This window comes from Poecilia latipinna, unplaced genomic scaffold (genome assembly GCF_001443285.1).
Source record: "Poecilia latipinna isolate Pla-1442-1.1 unplaced genomic scaffold, P_latipinna-1.0 Scaffold652, whole genome shotgun sequence".
Taxonomy (NCBI): Eukaryota; Metazoa; Chordata; class Actinopteri; order Cyprinodontiformes; family Poeciliidae; genus Poecilia; species Poecilia latipinna.
In genome coordinates, this window is record NW_015113268.1 from 59,548 (window position 1) to 75,664 (window position 16,117).

At 39.6% G+C, this 16,117-nt stretch overlaps 1 protein-coding gene across 3 annotated transcripts in view; it reads left to right on the forward strand.

Moving 5' to 3' along the window:
- The window catches only part of lrp4 (low density lipoprotein receptor-related protein 4), a 63,102-nt gene extending 46,997 nt beyond the window's left edge, over positions 1–16,105 (forward strand). The window contains exons 15-38 of one of the 3 annotated variants that reach the window (XM_015043857.1): positions 1,921–2,046; positions 3,240–3,448; positions 3,982–4,063; positions 4,167–4,272; positions 4,356–4,557; positions 4,660–4,849; positions 5,592–5,723; positions 6,132–6,272; positions 6,362–6,448; positions 6,524–6,695; positions 6,820–6,982; positions 7,114–7,339; positions 8,140–8,443; positions 8,620–8,838; positions 9,630–9,764; positions 10,349–10,457; positions 10,762–10,954; positions 11,146–11,259; positions 11,958–12,069; positions 12,590–12,651; positions 13,099–13,186; positions 13,276–13,417; positions 13,588–13,649; positions 14,857–14,944. In XM_015043857.1, the coding sequence (XP_014899343.1) occupies positions 1,921–2,046; positions 3,240–3,448; positions 3,982–4,063; positions 4,167–4,272; positions 4,356–4,557; positions 4,660–4,849; positions 5,592–5,723; positions 6,132–6,272; positions 6,362–6,448; positions 6,524–6,695; positions 6,820–6,982; positions 7,114–7,339; positions 8,140–8,443; positions 8,620–8,838; positions 9,630–9,764; positions 10,349–10,457; positions 10,762–10,954; positions 11,146–11,259; positions 11,958–12,069; positions 12,590–12,651; positions 13,099–13,186; positions 13,276–13,417; positions 13,588–13,629 (3,356 nt within the window). In that variant the 3' untranslated portion in view covers positions 13,630–13,649; positions 14,857–14,944. Of the gene's footprint in view, positions 1–1,920; positions 2,047–3,239; positions 3,449–3,981; positions 4,064–4,166; positions 4,273–4,355; positions 4,558–4,659; positions 4,850–5,591; positions 5,724–6,131; positions 6,273–6,361; positions 6,449–6,523; positions 6,696–6,819; positions 6,983–7,113; positions 7,340–8,139; positions 8,444–8,619; positions 8,839–9,629; positions 9,765–10,348; positions 10,458–10,761; positions 10,955–11,145; positions 11,260–11,957; positions 12,070–12,589; positions 12,652–13,098; positions 13,187–13,275; positions 13,418–13,587; positions 13,650–14,856 lie in introns of all 3 variants that reach the window. The other 2 variants (XM_015043855.1, XM_015043856.1) reach the window with 2 other exon arrangements.
- Positions 16,106–16,117: the final 12 nt, after the last annotated feature.

Below are 16,117 nucleotides of genomic sequence, written 5' to 3' on the forward strand. Positions count from 1 at the left end.
TTGCACTACATCAAGGTAGCTGTCACAACAGTATGCTTAAGATACCATCAAGTCTGTTTAGTTTCCCTTGGCAACATGGCCCTAAAAGACACTTGAAGGTTAAGATACGATTTACCCAGATTAAAGTTTATTCCAACCAAATGGAGTTGAATTTACAGGCTCGTGTGAAACATTCATTTTTTGCAAAAGCAATTTAGCCCTGCTTATGTGGAATCAGACCTTTTGGGCTTTGACGTCAATTTCTTTGTGGTTTCCCATAAATCACTTTACGAACCAGACGTATGACTCTTTTTTTTTTTTTTTGCTTGTCTTCTTTTCATCAATGTTGTCTTGGGGGAAAAAAAGTCTCGCCAAAAAATGTCTGACCAAACAGGTAACATTTCAGTGAGCTTTACTACCTTTGCCTTTTAACCGTTTTTGTCAGATGTTTGCTCTATCTGCATTACACTTCTGCGTGGGCGGAGCAATCTTGCCTTGACGTGAAGTTATCAAAGCTAAATGTTCAGGAATAATGTTTGGAGAAAGCAGTTAGTCATTTATTCAATAAGCAAATCTGCTTATGCGGACAAAGGAAAAATAAAAAGTAAACATCCCTGTAAAAGAAACATTTTATTACGGGACATTTATAGGCTTGCAAACCACACCCACAGTTGTCGGTGAACTGATTGTTGACTCGGTCACAAAACTTTCTGTCACAGCCATTGCATAAAGTGTTTTGTCCTTCCATCAAATCCAACATTTTACTTGTTGAATAATCCCTGGTAAAATGTGTTTCGAACAGAGAGATTGGGAGGAATCCGTTCTCTTTCCTTGTCCCATGGATCTTTCTTTCATAGATCATCTTTGTTGCAGACGTAGGCTTTTTCTGTGTTGGCAACAAATGGGCAAACCTCCTTTTGATATATTCTGACTAAGAAGTGATTTATTTGGTTAAGAAAATAGTGCTTTCTGTTTGCAGTCAGGGAGTGTTAGCCTCCCAGATCGGGCGGAGACATTACATCGTCATCAGCATACGGTTGTGCCTTTCTGTTTTAGACAACGTGACTAGAAAAGTTATAAAAGTGGGTTTTTTTCCCCATTACTTTTTCTCTCCAAAAAGCAATGGAAAGACTGACTGTGATTTATGCGTCTTTCAAGATTTAAAAGTTTTAATAAAAATGATAATCGGTCTTTTATATCCCATGACAGTATTTTTCCTTTATTTAAAAGCATAATAAGTTATGATGGAAAAGGTTTTTTCGACATTGATATTGGTAAGTCACTTGTGGCTTTCAGAAAATGACAATATTAAAATAATATAAGCACCAGCAGTACACAGGTACAATTCTTGAGGTATGATCGTGCAGATTAGAAAGCTTTCCTTACACAGATAACAGAATAATCTGCTGCAGTAGTTTAAATTATGTTGTGAGCTGCGAAGGTTTTATTAAAATGACAGTAAAAGCTTGTAATCTTTGACAGCAAACCATGTTGCACTTGTCATGCAGCCAAGTAAAAGTTTTTGTGTTTGTTCTGTTAACAGCACCGTTACCGTCTGACTCTAAAATGAACTGTGAGCTGCCTCTGCAGTGCCAGAGGGAGGTCAGGCTCTGGTGTTTTTGTTTTAGATGATGTTCTGTCAGTCATCTGAGCTCATGTTGCTGTAGAGCTTAAAGACCAAGTAAAGGGCATACAGTGTGGCATTCCAGTAAAATCCAAACACACACCTACATTCTAAGTTCTTTGGTTATGGTACTTTGGGTGCAACACAAAGGAAGTTTTGCAAAGTATGCCGTTTGATTTTTGACTACAAGTTTATTCGTATCAATTAGAATACTATGGAAAACTGTGAGGACATAGTCAAAGGTTTGCAAACATGGCCTCTGTCAAATTTCACAAACCAACTGTAACATGAGCTCTGTGTGACGTCTTGTCCTGAAGGTGGCAGAAACCGCTGTGGATCCAACAATGGAGGCTGCAGCCACCTGTGTCTCCCCAGCAACAAGACCTACACGTGCGCCTGTCCCACCGGCTTCAAAAAAGTGGACAGCAACAACTGTGCTGACAGTGAGTCAATTTCCAACTGCACAGCTTCCTATTCTTTGTTGCGGCAGCATAATCTTACTCTAAAAATGCTGAGAAAGCTAGACTTTAATTTAAGGACAGTTAAATACTAGGAAAACCTGCCCCATATTAAAAAATAATTGATATGTTCAAAAACAAATCACCACAATTACTTGGATCCTGATTGCATCAATAAATACCAGTAACATTGAAAATGCAGTTACTGTGAGCAGTTAGCAGTCACACTTCTTTATGTGAAGAGGTGTGACTTAATGTGCTGAAGAAGAAAATCCGCATTTCTTCTGTAGTGGAAATGTTTTTCAAGAGCAGTATTTGTATTTATGGGATACAATCGCTGTGACTCACAGTCACACGGCTGCCTAAAAAAGATGTAATAAATAGTTATTGTCAGTGTAATAGTCATCACAACAGTACCACAAAATATTATGATAATTTCAAGTCATATCGCCCACCCCTAGATAATTCCATCAGAAATGTAAATATGACATAATTCAACCAATAATTATAGAATGTTCTTCACATGAGCTGATATTTTGTCAGTAGCTATTTTTGTCACCAAAACCTACATTTATCAAACATAAAACTGATTTGTGTTATTGATAGATTTATTACCCAGAAAAAATATAATCATAAAGAAGGTGACAAACGATGGAAAATATTTGATTTGGTCTTTTGCAGCCTCTGCTTCCTGACAGTTTTATAATAAAACAGTCCATGCTGGGCAGCTAAATTAGAAGAGGTAATCCTGTAACAGTCACATAATTGGATCAACCCGAGAGCTGAGATGTGAGCTGCTTCAAGAAATGAAATTTTAGAGGACAAATGAGCATGCAGATAATAAGATATCTACCTTATTCAATATGTGATAAGCATTTTACATTTCAATGTAGTCTAATAACTGCTGACCGAAAATAAATCTTACTTTTATAAGCTTTTAATTCATCTTTTTTTTCTGTTAGCTAATTTCACAAGTTGAATGAGAAACATCTCATGTCATATTATTACACAACCCCTAGCTTTTAATCTAGGTCATTCCTATGTAATTATGTTGTGATTTATGATGCTAATCAGTTTGTTTAATTAAATGTCTCTGTGGTAATGCTGTTGTTGTTGTTTATTGTTGACTTCATTGTTAAACCTAGAGGACTGACAGAAGACCTTTGGTCTTTAATCAGGTCTTGACAAGTTCCTGCTTTTTGCCCGAAGGACGGACATCCGACGAATCAGCTTCGATACCGAGGACATGTCCGATGATGTCATCCCCCTGGCCGACGTGCGCAACGCCGTGGCGGTGGACTGGGACGACAAAGATGGCTACATTTACTGGACGGACGTCACCACAGACTCCATTAACAGAGCGCTGTGGAATGGTACCAACCAGGAGGTCAGTGACATTTCCGGTCTGACTGAACTCTAAATGTGACTCTTCCTTTCAACAATGCAGTCAGTGAGAGCAGCTGCAGAAGACGATTCTATTAAATTTATGCAATACTTCCATCTGCTGGAGGTGTCATGAAATTACATCATCAAGTGGTTTCGTTCCTTACAAGATTAGCTTATTTTACCTGAAGGATAACATATCTTTAATGCTGTTGGATTTTTAATCTCTCAGACAAGAAGAGGGTTACATGCGTCCATCTGTGGATCTGTTTGGTCAGCCATCTTTTTATTTAATTTGTTCATACAACCTCCCACCCATCTATTTGGACATCTGCCATCTCTTAATCCGTATACGTGATTATATGTTCATCATCTAGTTATATGTCAGTCTGTATGTTGTCAGCAAAAGTTATTAGTGGGCACTTCAAAAACTGGCTATAAAAGTGAATATGAATTCTGAAAGTTTTAATATAAAAATGTGTAGCAACACCCCAAGAAGAACAAAAAAAATCAAACTCTAGTTTTCCCTTTTTGCAGGTGGTGGTGGATACAAGCCTGGAAAGCCCTGCAGGCTTGGCAATTGACTGGGTGACCAACAAACTTTATTGGACCGATGCTGGTAAAATGCCTCAAGTAGCAGAATATTTCTCACGTAATAATGTAGAATAAGTAGTATTATGGTGCATTGCAAGAGAACATAACTGTTCTACTTTTGATGCCAGGTACGGATCGTATCGAAGTTTCCAATGCCGACGGCAGCATGCGGACCGTGTTGATCTGGGAGAACTTGGACCGACCCAGAGACATCGTGGTCGACCCAACGGGAGGGTAAGAACATTAATCGTGTTATGAAATGTTTTATTTAGCTCAGATGCTACGTGCGCATACTGAATGTTTTGTTGTCTGGTTAGTTTCATGTACTGGACCGACTGGGGAGCCAACCCAAAGATTGAGCGTGCAGGAATGGACGCCTCCAATCGGATTGTCATAATCTCGTCCAATCTGACGTGGCCCAATGGACTCGCCATCGACTACGAGACCAAACGCTTGTACTGGGCCGATGCAGGCATGAAAACTATTGAATATGGCACCTTTGACGGTTCTGACAGACAGGTAGCAGCACATGCTTATTTTTCTAGAAAATAGCATTATTGAAAACTGATTCAGCCTGTTTTGGAAAGTTAAATCTCAATGACTTCAATATTATGTTTTTAGGTTTTGATAGGCAGTCAGCTGCCTCACCCTTTCGGGCTCACTGTGCACAAAGACAAGCTGTACTGGACTGACTGGCTGTCCAAGAGCATCCAGAGTGCTGATAAACTCACTGGCTTGGAGCGCCACACGCTGGCTGAAAATCTGGAAAATCTTATGGATATTCACATGTTCCATCGGCACCGGGAAACCGGTCAGTCTGTGCGCCTGGACCTGTAGACAAGTCTTTATATGATGCCATTGAGTGATTTTATTATTTTACTACTGTAATAACTATTGCTTTAAAAGAATCTATATTGAAACTGTATTTTATTTTTTTATTTCCTTTATTTAACCTGGTAAACCCCTTTGAGATCTAGATCTCATTTTCAAGAGGGATCTTACAGGATTTGTTAGGCATCGGAGCTACAGCTAATGATTAATATTTGTTAATGGAACCTGTTAGAATTAGATTTGGAGAGCATATGTGACATATGTTTAAAAAATGTTCCAAGTTTCAATTCTGGTACAAAATTTTCCATGCGAGTTCTTAAATTAATTTAAATTGCTTGAATTCCCCACTAAATGAAGGATTTTTATTTATTTATTTTGTTTACTAATTTATTTATTTACTTATTTATTTACTTATTTACTTATTTTTGCATATTAGCACTTAGTTTGTTTCCTGGGGCAAAAATTAATAAATAAATAAAATTTATTTATTTAACTATTTATTTATTTAAAGGTTTTGTGGCAAATTATTTTTAGGTTCTCAATTCTTTTGTTTCAATAATCTCTCTTGTCATTGTAACAGATTCTATTTTGTTTTTTCGGCTCACTTTGTTTTGATTAAAATTACTCTGGGATTATCACCACAATTGAATTCTTTCTCTGTTGAGCATGCATTAGAAGTAGGTCTCTGGGTGCTCAGAGCCTGTCTGTGTGTCTTTGTGTAGTGAATAATCCGTGTGCAGTGAATAACGGAGGATGCAGCCACCTCTGTCTCCTGGCGCCTGCTCCCAAAGCTTCCAGCTGCTCCTGTCCCACAGGGATCAATCTGCAGAGCGACGGGAAGACCTGCACACCTGGTACAGAAAACCTTCTGGTTACATTCTAAAAATATTTAAACAGGTGATATAACAAGAGGAGCTCCAGTTGGCATATTCACTGAGAAATGATGAGTATTCAAAAATAGGTTCAGGTTCAAGACTTTTGTCACTCGGTCTTTGTTTTTCTAGGACTTCCCTCTTTCTACCAATGATGCAAATGGAAACTATCAAGCTCCTTTTAATTTATCACGTGATTAATTGCTTGATTGCAACAGCCCAATACTGTTTCATGAATTCATAAGCTATTGCATGCAAAGTATATTTGTAAAAGGAAAGCAAATAAAAACAACAAAATGTCTAATAAATGTATATTTTTTTCAGCATGTGTGACTTTAAAAAAACTGTCGCCTGTTTTTATAACAAAACTGTTGATGCATGTGTGTACAGGCATGAGTAGCTTCCTTATCTTTGCTCGGCGGACGGACATCAGGATGGTTTCTCTTGACATTCCGTATTTTGCTGATGTGGTTCTGGCTGTCAATAGCTCAATGAAAAACACTATTGCTATTGGTGTTGACCCCAAAGAAGGTTTGTGTGCCCTCCGATGTTTCCTAAATACCTAATTATCAGACTGAGTGGTGCAGAAATGTGAGTTTTTCATGTGTTGTCTGTTGCAGGTAAAGTCTACTGGTCTGACAGCACACTAAAGAAAATCAGCAGAGCCAACATTAATGGAACAGCCCATGAAGACATCATATCTACTGGTATACAGACGGCACACATTACAGTGTTTCTCCACTCCGTCTTGTTGTGGTTGCTGCAGCTTCGTCTCTCTGCAGGCTTGATGACGACAGATGGATTGGCGTTGGACGCTGTTGGCAGGAAGATTTACTGGACCGACACTGGAATCAACCGTATTGAAGTGGCCAACCTGGACGGGTCAATGAGAAAAGTTCTTGTGTGGCAGAACCTTGACAGTCCCAGAGCTATAGCTCTTTACCACGAGATGGGGTGAGACAGCTACACTGTTCTGCACTTGCTGTTGGAATCTGGTTGTGATTTCAATGTTCACTTTTAATGTTTTCTTACCTACCTACTTTCTGTTTTTTTTTTTTCTTTGCTGCTTGCTTTCCAGTTACATGTACTGGACGGACTGGGGAGAACACGCCAAGCTGGAACGCTCAGCTATGGACGGGTCGGACCGTGTGGTCCTCATAAGTAACAACCTGGGCTGGCCCAACGGTCTGGCTGTGGACACGGCCGGGTCCCAGTTACTGTGGGCCGACGCTCACACTGAGGTCAGTGCTAATGGCATTGATCTTTTCTGTACAAATTATATAATTTAATGGTTTTGACACACAGGGCACATTTCTGATGTCTTAAAATGTAAATAATGATATCATAATGATGATCCGTCATCTCACTGCAGCGCATTGAGGCAGCTGACCTGAATGGGCAAAATCGACGCACCCTTGTGACTCCCGTCCAACACCCCTATGGTTTGACCCTTCTGGGCTCTCATATATACTGGACGGACTGGCAGAGCCGCAGCATCCAGCGAGCCGACAAGAACACCGGCGCCAACACCATTACTGTGAGAGCAAATCTGCCTGGCCTGATGGACATCCAGGCTGTGGACAGAGACAGACCACTTGGTGAGACTGAGGATGAGATGTGGATTCATTTCCTATTTTTAGAAGGGTTTGTGATTTTAGCTCAGAGGAAGGATTTCAATCTCCATCTGTTTTACCAATCCATCTGACCAACATTTACTCATCCATCTATTTATCGATCATCCAACTAAAGCTGCAACTATTAAAGTAATTAACTGTTCTGACAGGTAATCGGATAAAAATTCTGCAGATTTGTATTTAATAATTTAAAACTTTTTATACAATATTAGAAATACATTAAAATATGCAGATATATATATATATATATATATATATATATATATATATATATATATTAGATAAGATAATAAACACTTTATTGACTAAACTGCAACAATATAGATTTTCTTAATTTTTTTTATCATAAATGCAAAATCTTTCAGCAAATAACCTTTTTTTAGTCTGTATACTCAACAAATAATCAATTACTAAATTAGTTGACAATTATTTCAATAATTGATTCATCACGACCAGTATGATTAATCGTTTCTGCTACATCCATCCTTCATTTTGTTATAGCCTCCGGTTTTTGCCTCAGGTTGTTTAAAACATCTCCTTAAAGAAAAGCTCTGCAGCAAATCCATAGTGAATTTTGTACCTAAACTTTCAAAATGGTCTAAAAATTTACTTTTTTCTGTCTGGAAAAGTTTGGAATTTGCATAAGTAAATTAGTAGGACACTGAAATAATAAGGTGCAAGCATGCATGTTATGTTGTACATCTGAGTCATGATACCTTTATTTTTTTCTCAATGCTTCTGTCTTTGGGCTTTTTTATTTTTAGGTTTTAATAAATGCGCACGACGGAATGGAGGCTGCACACATCTCTGCCTGCCTCGTCCTAACGGCACTTCCTGTGCGTGCCCTACTGGCATTCAGCTGAAAGGAGACGGCAGATCTTGTGACGACTCCCCGGAGACGTACCTGCTCTTCTCCAACCGCGTCAGCGTGCGCAGAATCTCCCTGGACACCAGCGACCACACCGACGTGCACGTGGCAGTTCCTGAGCTGCACAATGTCATCTCACTGGACTACGACAGCGTTGATGGAAAGCTTTACTACACAGATGTTACTCTGGATGTTATCAGGTGAAAAATGCCCTTAATTCTGTTTAAAAAAAACATTCTATCTCTCTTTAAATTAAAATTTCTGACTTTTTTTGCTCATTTAACAACAAACTTTTACTAAATGGAGAAGTGAGCCATGTTGCTGTAGCTTTACTCATTACTGTTCTCTGAAAATTTTTATTTTTTTTTTCCTTTAGGAGGGCTAATCTGGATGGCAGTGGCATGGAAACGGTCATCAGTCAGGGCCTGAAAACCACAGATGGATTGGCTGTGGACTGGGTGGCCAGAAACATGTACTGGACTGATACCGGGCGGAACACCATTGAGGTGGCCCGCCTGGACGGGACATGCCGCAAAGTCCTGGTCAACAACAGTTTGGACGAACCCCGAGCCATTGCAGTGTTCCCGAGCAAAGGGTGAGAGTGGAGACTTACCTAGGCTTCATTTTCAAATTAAAAGCTTAGGTTTCACCAGATCACCTGTTAGCCATGACTATGCTTTTGATATTGACGTTGCTACTTTTTCATGTGATCCCATCACGTGGTTTGATGCCATAAGATGATACAAATTGTTAGAAAAATTATGCTTAAGCATTGCTTTTTACAGTTTAGTTTACATATACTGCTGTATATGTAAACTAAGAGTTTTATTTGGAAATGTATAATAGCATGAATGTTGCAACTTAGAGACATATTTAGTCAAAGTGCTATAAAAAATCTCACAACAATGATGTAGTAATAACTTTCTTTTTTATTTTATACTCTACTATCCTGACATACTTTCTTGACTGACGAAGGTTCACTTACCTCAATGGGCCAAATGTCTGACATGGCGGCCGAGTTGGACTAGTTTTCAGATTCATTTTTAGCATATATAGTTTGGCCAGAAGGGGGCAGTCACTGACTGTTTAAGAGCATTGAATATGCATTCCAAGACGGTCAGGAGGTGATTGTGAGTAAGCAAACAAAATGGTCACACCACAGCAAAAAATAACTTACTTTGACCTCGTGCCGTAGCACACTGTAAAATGTTTTGTCCTTCATCTCAACTTTAAACTGCTGGAGGTCATTGTAGTCCTCTAAGTGGAAATGAACAGCTGCCTTATTAATACAAACAAATGACAATAACAGTTTACTGCGTAATATTTTTACAGTTTTTTTTTTATGTAACTTTATGACGATATGAAGTTTCTACCTTGTGCCTGCAGGTTTCTCTTCTGGACGGATTGGGGGCACATTGCGAAGATTGAGCGATCCCACCTTGATGGCTCTGACCGAAAAGTTCTAATCAACACGGACCTGGGATGGCCCAACGGTCTCACTCTGGACTACGACACAAGAAGGTTTGAAACAAACAGCTGAAATACTTTCATTTCATTGATGTCGTGATACGATAAGGTTTTAGTTTATTTGATTTACAGCTTGGAGACTAAATCTCACCGAGATGGAAAGGACGTTTACTAGTGTGCAAATGAAACTGAAGACACAAGCATTAATGATTCACCTATTAACTTATTGTGCTGCTGCAAATAGTTTTGTCAATTGAATAGACACATTGCATTGATCAGCATATAATTTGACCACTGACAGGCTAGTTAAATAATACTAATTACCACTTCATCATTGCTCCTGTTAGACAGAGGGATATGTTGGGGAGAAAGTGACGTTGTGCATTGCTCTGGTTTCTGAGCTTTGTATGTAGCCTATTTTATAAATCTGTAAAAAGATGATGCTGAAGCCTGCTAATGATGTCAGATTAATGATTAGACCTGATAAATAAGGTCAGAAATAAACCATTTGGTTTAGATGGTGTTCATAACGTTTATAGTATGTGAATACGTTTGGTGATGCAGTGTAACTGTGCTGTAGTTTGTTTTTGTAGCAGGAGTGAACCATGTTCTTAATGGCTCTTTGATTTTCTTCCCAGGATCTACTGGGTGGACGCCCACTTGGACAGGATCGAGAGTTCGGACCTGAACGGAAAGCTGCGTCAGGTCCTCGTTAGTCCCGTGTCGCACCCTTTCGCCCTTACACAGGTAGATGCCTTAACCCTCGCGCCCCCTCAGCTCGGCTGTGAATCACAGGGCTGACCCTCCATCGTGGCTGCCTCCTCCACTCACCTGCTCTCTTTGACTCATCGGCTCACCGTGTGATTCTCATTGTCGCCTCTCCATCCTCATAGCGAACTCATTCAACTTAACCATTTCGTCTACTTTCCTTCCACTCATTTTTCTTCCTCCTCTCTCTCTCTCCCTCCCTTTACCTTCCCTTTCTTCCTCTCCACCCCCTTGCTCCTTGTCTGTGTTTTTCTTCCTCTCTTCTTCTCCCCCGTTTCCCCAGTCGAAGCCGATGTCCTCCCCTCTAACTCCTTTCTCCCGACTCTCGCAGCAAGACCGCTGGATCTACTGGACGGACTGGCAGACTAAGTCCATCCAGCGAGTGGATAAACACACTGGCCGCAATAAGGAGACTGTGCTGGCCAATGTGGAGGGCCTGATGGACATTATAGTGGTATCTCCACACAGGCAGACAGGTAAGGCATTTCTCCTGATTCGGAGGAAGACACCAAAGCCCGCTTTCCACTCAGTTGGTTTGTTTAAAGTGGTGAAGCAGCAGAAACTATAACAGTAATGGAGTGCCATCTACTGGTCAAAAAGAATACTTCTTTTTTATATAATAAAGTCCAATTCTTTCATTCCTCTTGTTCTACTTCCTGACCGTTAGGTACTAACCTGTGTGGAGTAAATAATGGAGGCTGCTCTCACCTCTGCTTCGCTAAGACCAACAGTTTTGTTTGTGCCTGCCCAGATGAACCAGATGGGCGACCCTGTTCTACTGGTTAGTGTTCGCCGTTACCATTTCATAACGACCTCAGCTAAACTACAGTCACCAAGGCATAATACTGTTTGTTAGGATTTTTTATCCACAATTTTGGACAAGAAAAACACAAGATAGTTATTAATTATTAGTTACAGCTATTTTCTGTGCTTCTTTAAAACTTCAGCACTGATTTTAATTATTCATCATTCTTTTTTTTTTTTTTTCAATAAAAAAAATAAGTATTTTCCAAAATTACAAACCAACCAGATCCACCTGTGGGGATGGAGCAACAAGGCAAAGTCCAAGATGTTATAGTAAATTGATCAATTTAGCCATCATCATAGCAATATGAAAAGTATGTATTGAGAAAGAAGAATGAAGAGAATAGACTGTCAGCCTTTATTTTGTGTCTCACTATTTAAAAGTCTCCATCCATCTTATAGTCTTGATTCCTAATTATTTTTTTCTGTTATTACTTTAAAAATGTCAAGAAAAGGGAAGAGCGGACTTTAAATCTGAGTCATGAAAAATACGGAATGTTTTGACATGAACATATATGTTCATAATGTTTTGACAGAAAGGTATTTTTGGCCAGTCATCACAAAAAGATGCAAACGGTTCAAAATGCAGGTTATTTTAATAAATAACCAAAAAATGAAGACATGACTTCCAGTGTGTTTGTGCACATTCCCATTCTTATGGATCTGTTGCTTCAGTTGCAGGTTACATCCCCACTTCTCCTACCAAAGGTGCCAGCAGCACTCCTGTTCCCAAAAAGATTCCCAACAGACCGACGGACCCGCCGCACAGCGGACCCTCGCTTAGCAAGTACGTCTGTCTGTTTGAAAATGATGACTTTCCACAGAATGTCCTGAAAGACAGAACAGTAGGAATACCAGCATAGCATGTGTAATTATAAAAACCAAGTCGCATTAGCTCTGGACTCAGTTGCATCAATTTGACTGTATTGCATATTGAAGCTAATTGAACCAGTTTCTCCTTTAAAGAGCTTTGAAATTACATTAGTTGGGAATCGGAGCTACGTAATTAAGTTCAGGAGAAATTAATTGATAAGAGCAGCATCTGGTCCACACTGAATGTTGTGATGTGTAGTAAAGAGCCATCACTGGTCTGAGTCTAAAAAGAGCTGCTTAGTGGTTTCAAGCTGCTTCTTTTTTTTAAGTGTTTGGGGAATTGTCACCATCCCGTTAAGGATCTAATAAAAGTTACAAAGCTGAAACACAGTCGTGAAAGATTTCCAAAGAAAAACCACCACAGATGTCTTCATTACCCTTTTTGTGATGAGACAAGATTATGACAAGCTGGGCTTTCTTCTTATTTTCCTCAGCTGCACTGACAAGGATTTAAACGCTGGAAGCTGCTTGAACACAGTGGTGACAGCCCCTCACGGTGAGAACACAACAAAACATACTTTTGATCTTTGCAGACTGGCTATAAACTAAAAATCATACTTGTGTTTTTCTGTCAGTGATACTAAATATATATTTTTAAAAAGTTCAAATAGTTTTTATATTTCCTACACAGACACACATTACTGGTTATAGCATTAAGTTAACTGTTTCTTTCTGCCCTATAATCTAATTTATTTATTTGTCTTTTTAATGTTTTCCAAAAACCCCTTAGAATTTTTTTTTTTGGCAAATGTTGCAAGCTGCAAAGAAAAAAAAATATTTATCTGAGAAAATCTGCTAATCTGTTGTGTAGAAAATGTACTCTGTCATTCTTATTTAATTATAAATTACAAAAAAAAAGGCAAATCACTTAATTTGTAGCTAAACAATAAAATGCCTCAGTGCTGATGTAAAATGTTTGCATTTTTCATTTGATGACATGTAGGAGAAGGACTTCATATCAGCTATGTGATTGGTGGGGTTCTCACCATCCTGGCCATTCTGATCCTGATTGCTGCTTTTATCATTTACAGGTCAGTATCCCACTTATTGCTCCACCCAGGCATACACTGAAACTAAATTTAATTTTGACACTTGATAATTATTTTTTCTTGACTGACAGACACAAAAAGTCTAAATTTGCTGAACCCGGTGTGAGCAATCTGACCTACAGTAACCCCTCCTACCGGACGTCCACACAAGAGGTCAAGATCGAAACATCGCAGAAGCCTCCGATATACAACCAGCTTCGATATAAGAAAGAGGTAAAGGGCATGATAACAGCGGAGTCATTGTAAGAATGACTAATGAATTTTTGGGGATAGCGTTAATGTTCCTGTTCAGATTGTTCTCTCTGAATGTTGCAGCTTGTGGTTTTTACAGGCCGCAGACACCAGTGCTCATCTTCTCCCCTTTCTTTTCTTCGCCGCTGCAGCTCTCTCATCCCTACAACTCTCTCTCCCCCTTTATCTTTTGACCCACTTGTCCCAAGGAGAGGTAGCTGCACAGCATGAAGGAGTGGAGTCCCAGTGGTTTTAGATTGTTTTTCTTAGGTTATTTCTGCATGAAAACTACTATCTAAAGATTGCTAACATCTCTTTTGTGCAGTTTTTCAAGCTAATAGTGCATAGATAAAACATGACTGAATGGATAAAGATGCTGTCTGAAGAATGCAACATTATCTCCTCAAGATCTCCCTGTTGAGTTTAGATTGTCCAGTTCCAAAATCCACAGATTAAACATGTAGCACCTTACTCTGAAAGGTAAAAACTAACAGAAGGGCAAGCATCATTACTACAAAAAAATAGCCTCCTTCAAGCTGCAGTATATCATTTTTATAAAAGATATATTTTGCATTATTTGTTGGAACTGTCACTATGTCATGACAGTATGGCATGAGACAAATCTGTGAAAAAAAAAATCATGCTTCTGTGGTAAATCCCAGTTCCAACTATAAACAACCAGTCAGAGCCAGGAGGAAGGTCTTAGCGCTGTCAATCAGGCTTGTGTGCGCCTTCTCACCTTCCCCTTGGTCTCTGCTATGATATAGCTTCTCCCCGTCAGTAGAACATGTGGTGTGTGCTAATGCTAGTACGCATGACCATTGATGATGGCAGATCAAAAAAATTTCCTTTAACAATGGTTTCTCTGCCATTAGCACATTTAGCAACATATTCACAAGTTTGATTAACAGCACTCGGACCTTCCTCCTGGTTCTTATTGGTTGTTTTGACCAGAAGCGGTGTATTCCTTCAGACTGCAATAGGCACATTGAGGAGGTGGAGGAACTCAACCTTTTCCATCTGTCTAATATTGTACTGTAAAGACATGGTGAAAGTTTTAACAAATATGTAAAAAAAAAATAATACTAATAATAATAATAATAATTTATAAAGGTCACGTACTGCAGCTTTAAGCCATTAGTCCTGTTATATTTTGTACTGAAGTGATAAACTGCCTGCTTTTTGATTAATCCAACTAGTAAAATGAGTTTTTAACCCATTTCATAATGTTGCACATTTTAATTTGAAGTAGAATTGCCTGTTTTTGGATAGGTGTAAATAACAGAAAAACTAAGAAAAAAAAAAAATATATATATATATATGAATGAAAACCCATAATTTTTTTTTTACTTCATGACTATGTACCTTCTTTGAAGGCGCTATGGCAACCAGTTTGATCAACAGTTTGTCTCCTCATCCAGGGTGGAGTGGATGGAGGCTACACGAAGGAGAAGATCCGCATAGTGGAGGGTGTGTGCCTCCTGTCCAGCGAGGAGCTTTACTGGGACGACCTGAAACAGATCAAGCCGTCCCGAGGCGGCCTGCACACCTGCATGCGCACGGACACCGTGTCCCTGCAGACCAGCAGCGCTTCGCTCGACGACGGCGAGACGGAGCAGCTCCTCCAGGAGGAGGCGTCCGAGTGCTCCTCCATAACCACACTGACCCCCTCAGCCATCACCCCTCAGCGCCACGCCCAGCACAGCCTGCCCGACACCGGCTGGGCCTCCATACGCAAACCCTCCACCGAGAGCGAAGTGTGAGAGAAACTCCCTCTGCGCTTCATCTCAACTATTCATCACATAACACACACACACACACACACACATATGCAGACACCTGTGTTCAAAGCTGGTACAGATTCAATGATTAACTGAAGCAAATGTAAAGTAATAGTTCATATGAACCCGGTTAGACGCAACAAACAACTTCTTTCTTTGAAACTGGAGCTCCGTCCTGGTTAAACACGTACACACCGAGCAGCAGAACTCCCGGTGCCACTTCCTCCAGGCAGAGCGATAAACTAAAAGAGCATGCTGGTGCGAGAAAGCAAAAGACTCCTGGGAGGATGTAAACAGAGACACTAAAACTACCTGGAGCCGATTTAAAGGACGGAAACTATACAAGACGAACGCTTCTCTGTGTACCTCACGTCTAGTTTTTGGAACTGTTTTTTGGGACAAAACTAAAGCTACATATTTCATTCAACAACAGTTCTCACTTGGATGCCAGTCATGTCTATATGAACTCTATTTATAAACCTTTTCTTTTTTTTTTACTTGAGTGGGTTTTTGATGAGTGTTGTGTGAGCAGTTTGTGCAGCAGGACTTTTGTTTTATGACGGTGCCAAAGGGCGAGACTTCACACGGTCTCCATGCTTCCCTCTCCGCCTTCACTTGCATTTGAGATTCATGAAAACTCTTGGACAGTTTTTTGTTTTGTTTTGTTTTCTGCGCTTACTTTACAAACTCGCTGTTGCAGGTTAGAAACCTCACTCCAGATATTTTCTCCTGATTCTCATAAAGCCTCCAAACAGGAAAAAAGTGATCTACTCTCAGACGGTCTACGCATTTTCTGCAAACGTAGCTGAAAGTCTTTTAGTTTATATTTCAGAGCATGTTTTTTTTTTTTTTTTTTTTTTTTCCCCAAAAAAAAAAAAAAAGTTTTTGGGGTGCAAAATCC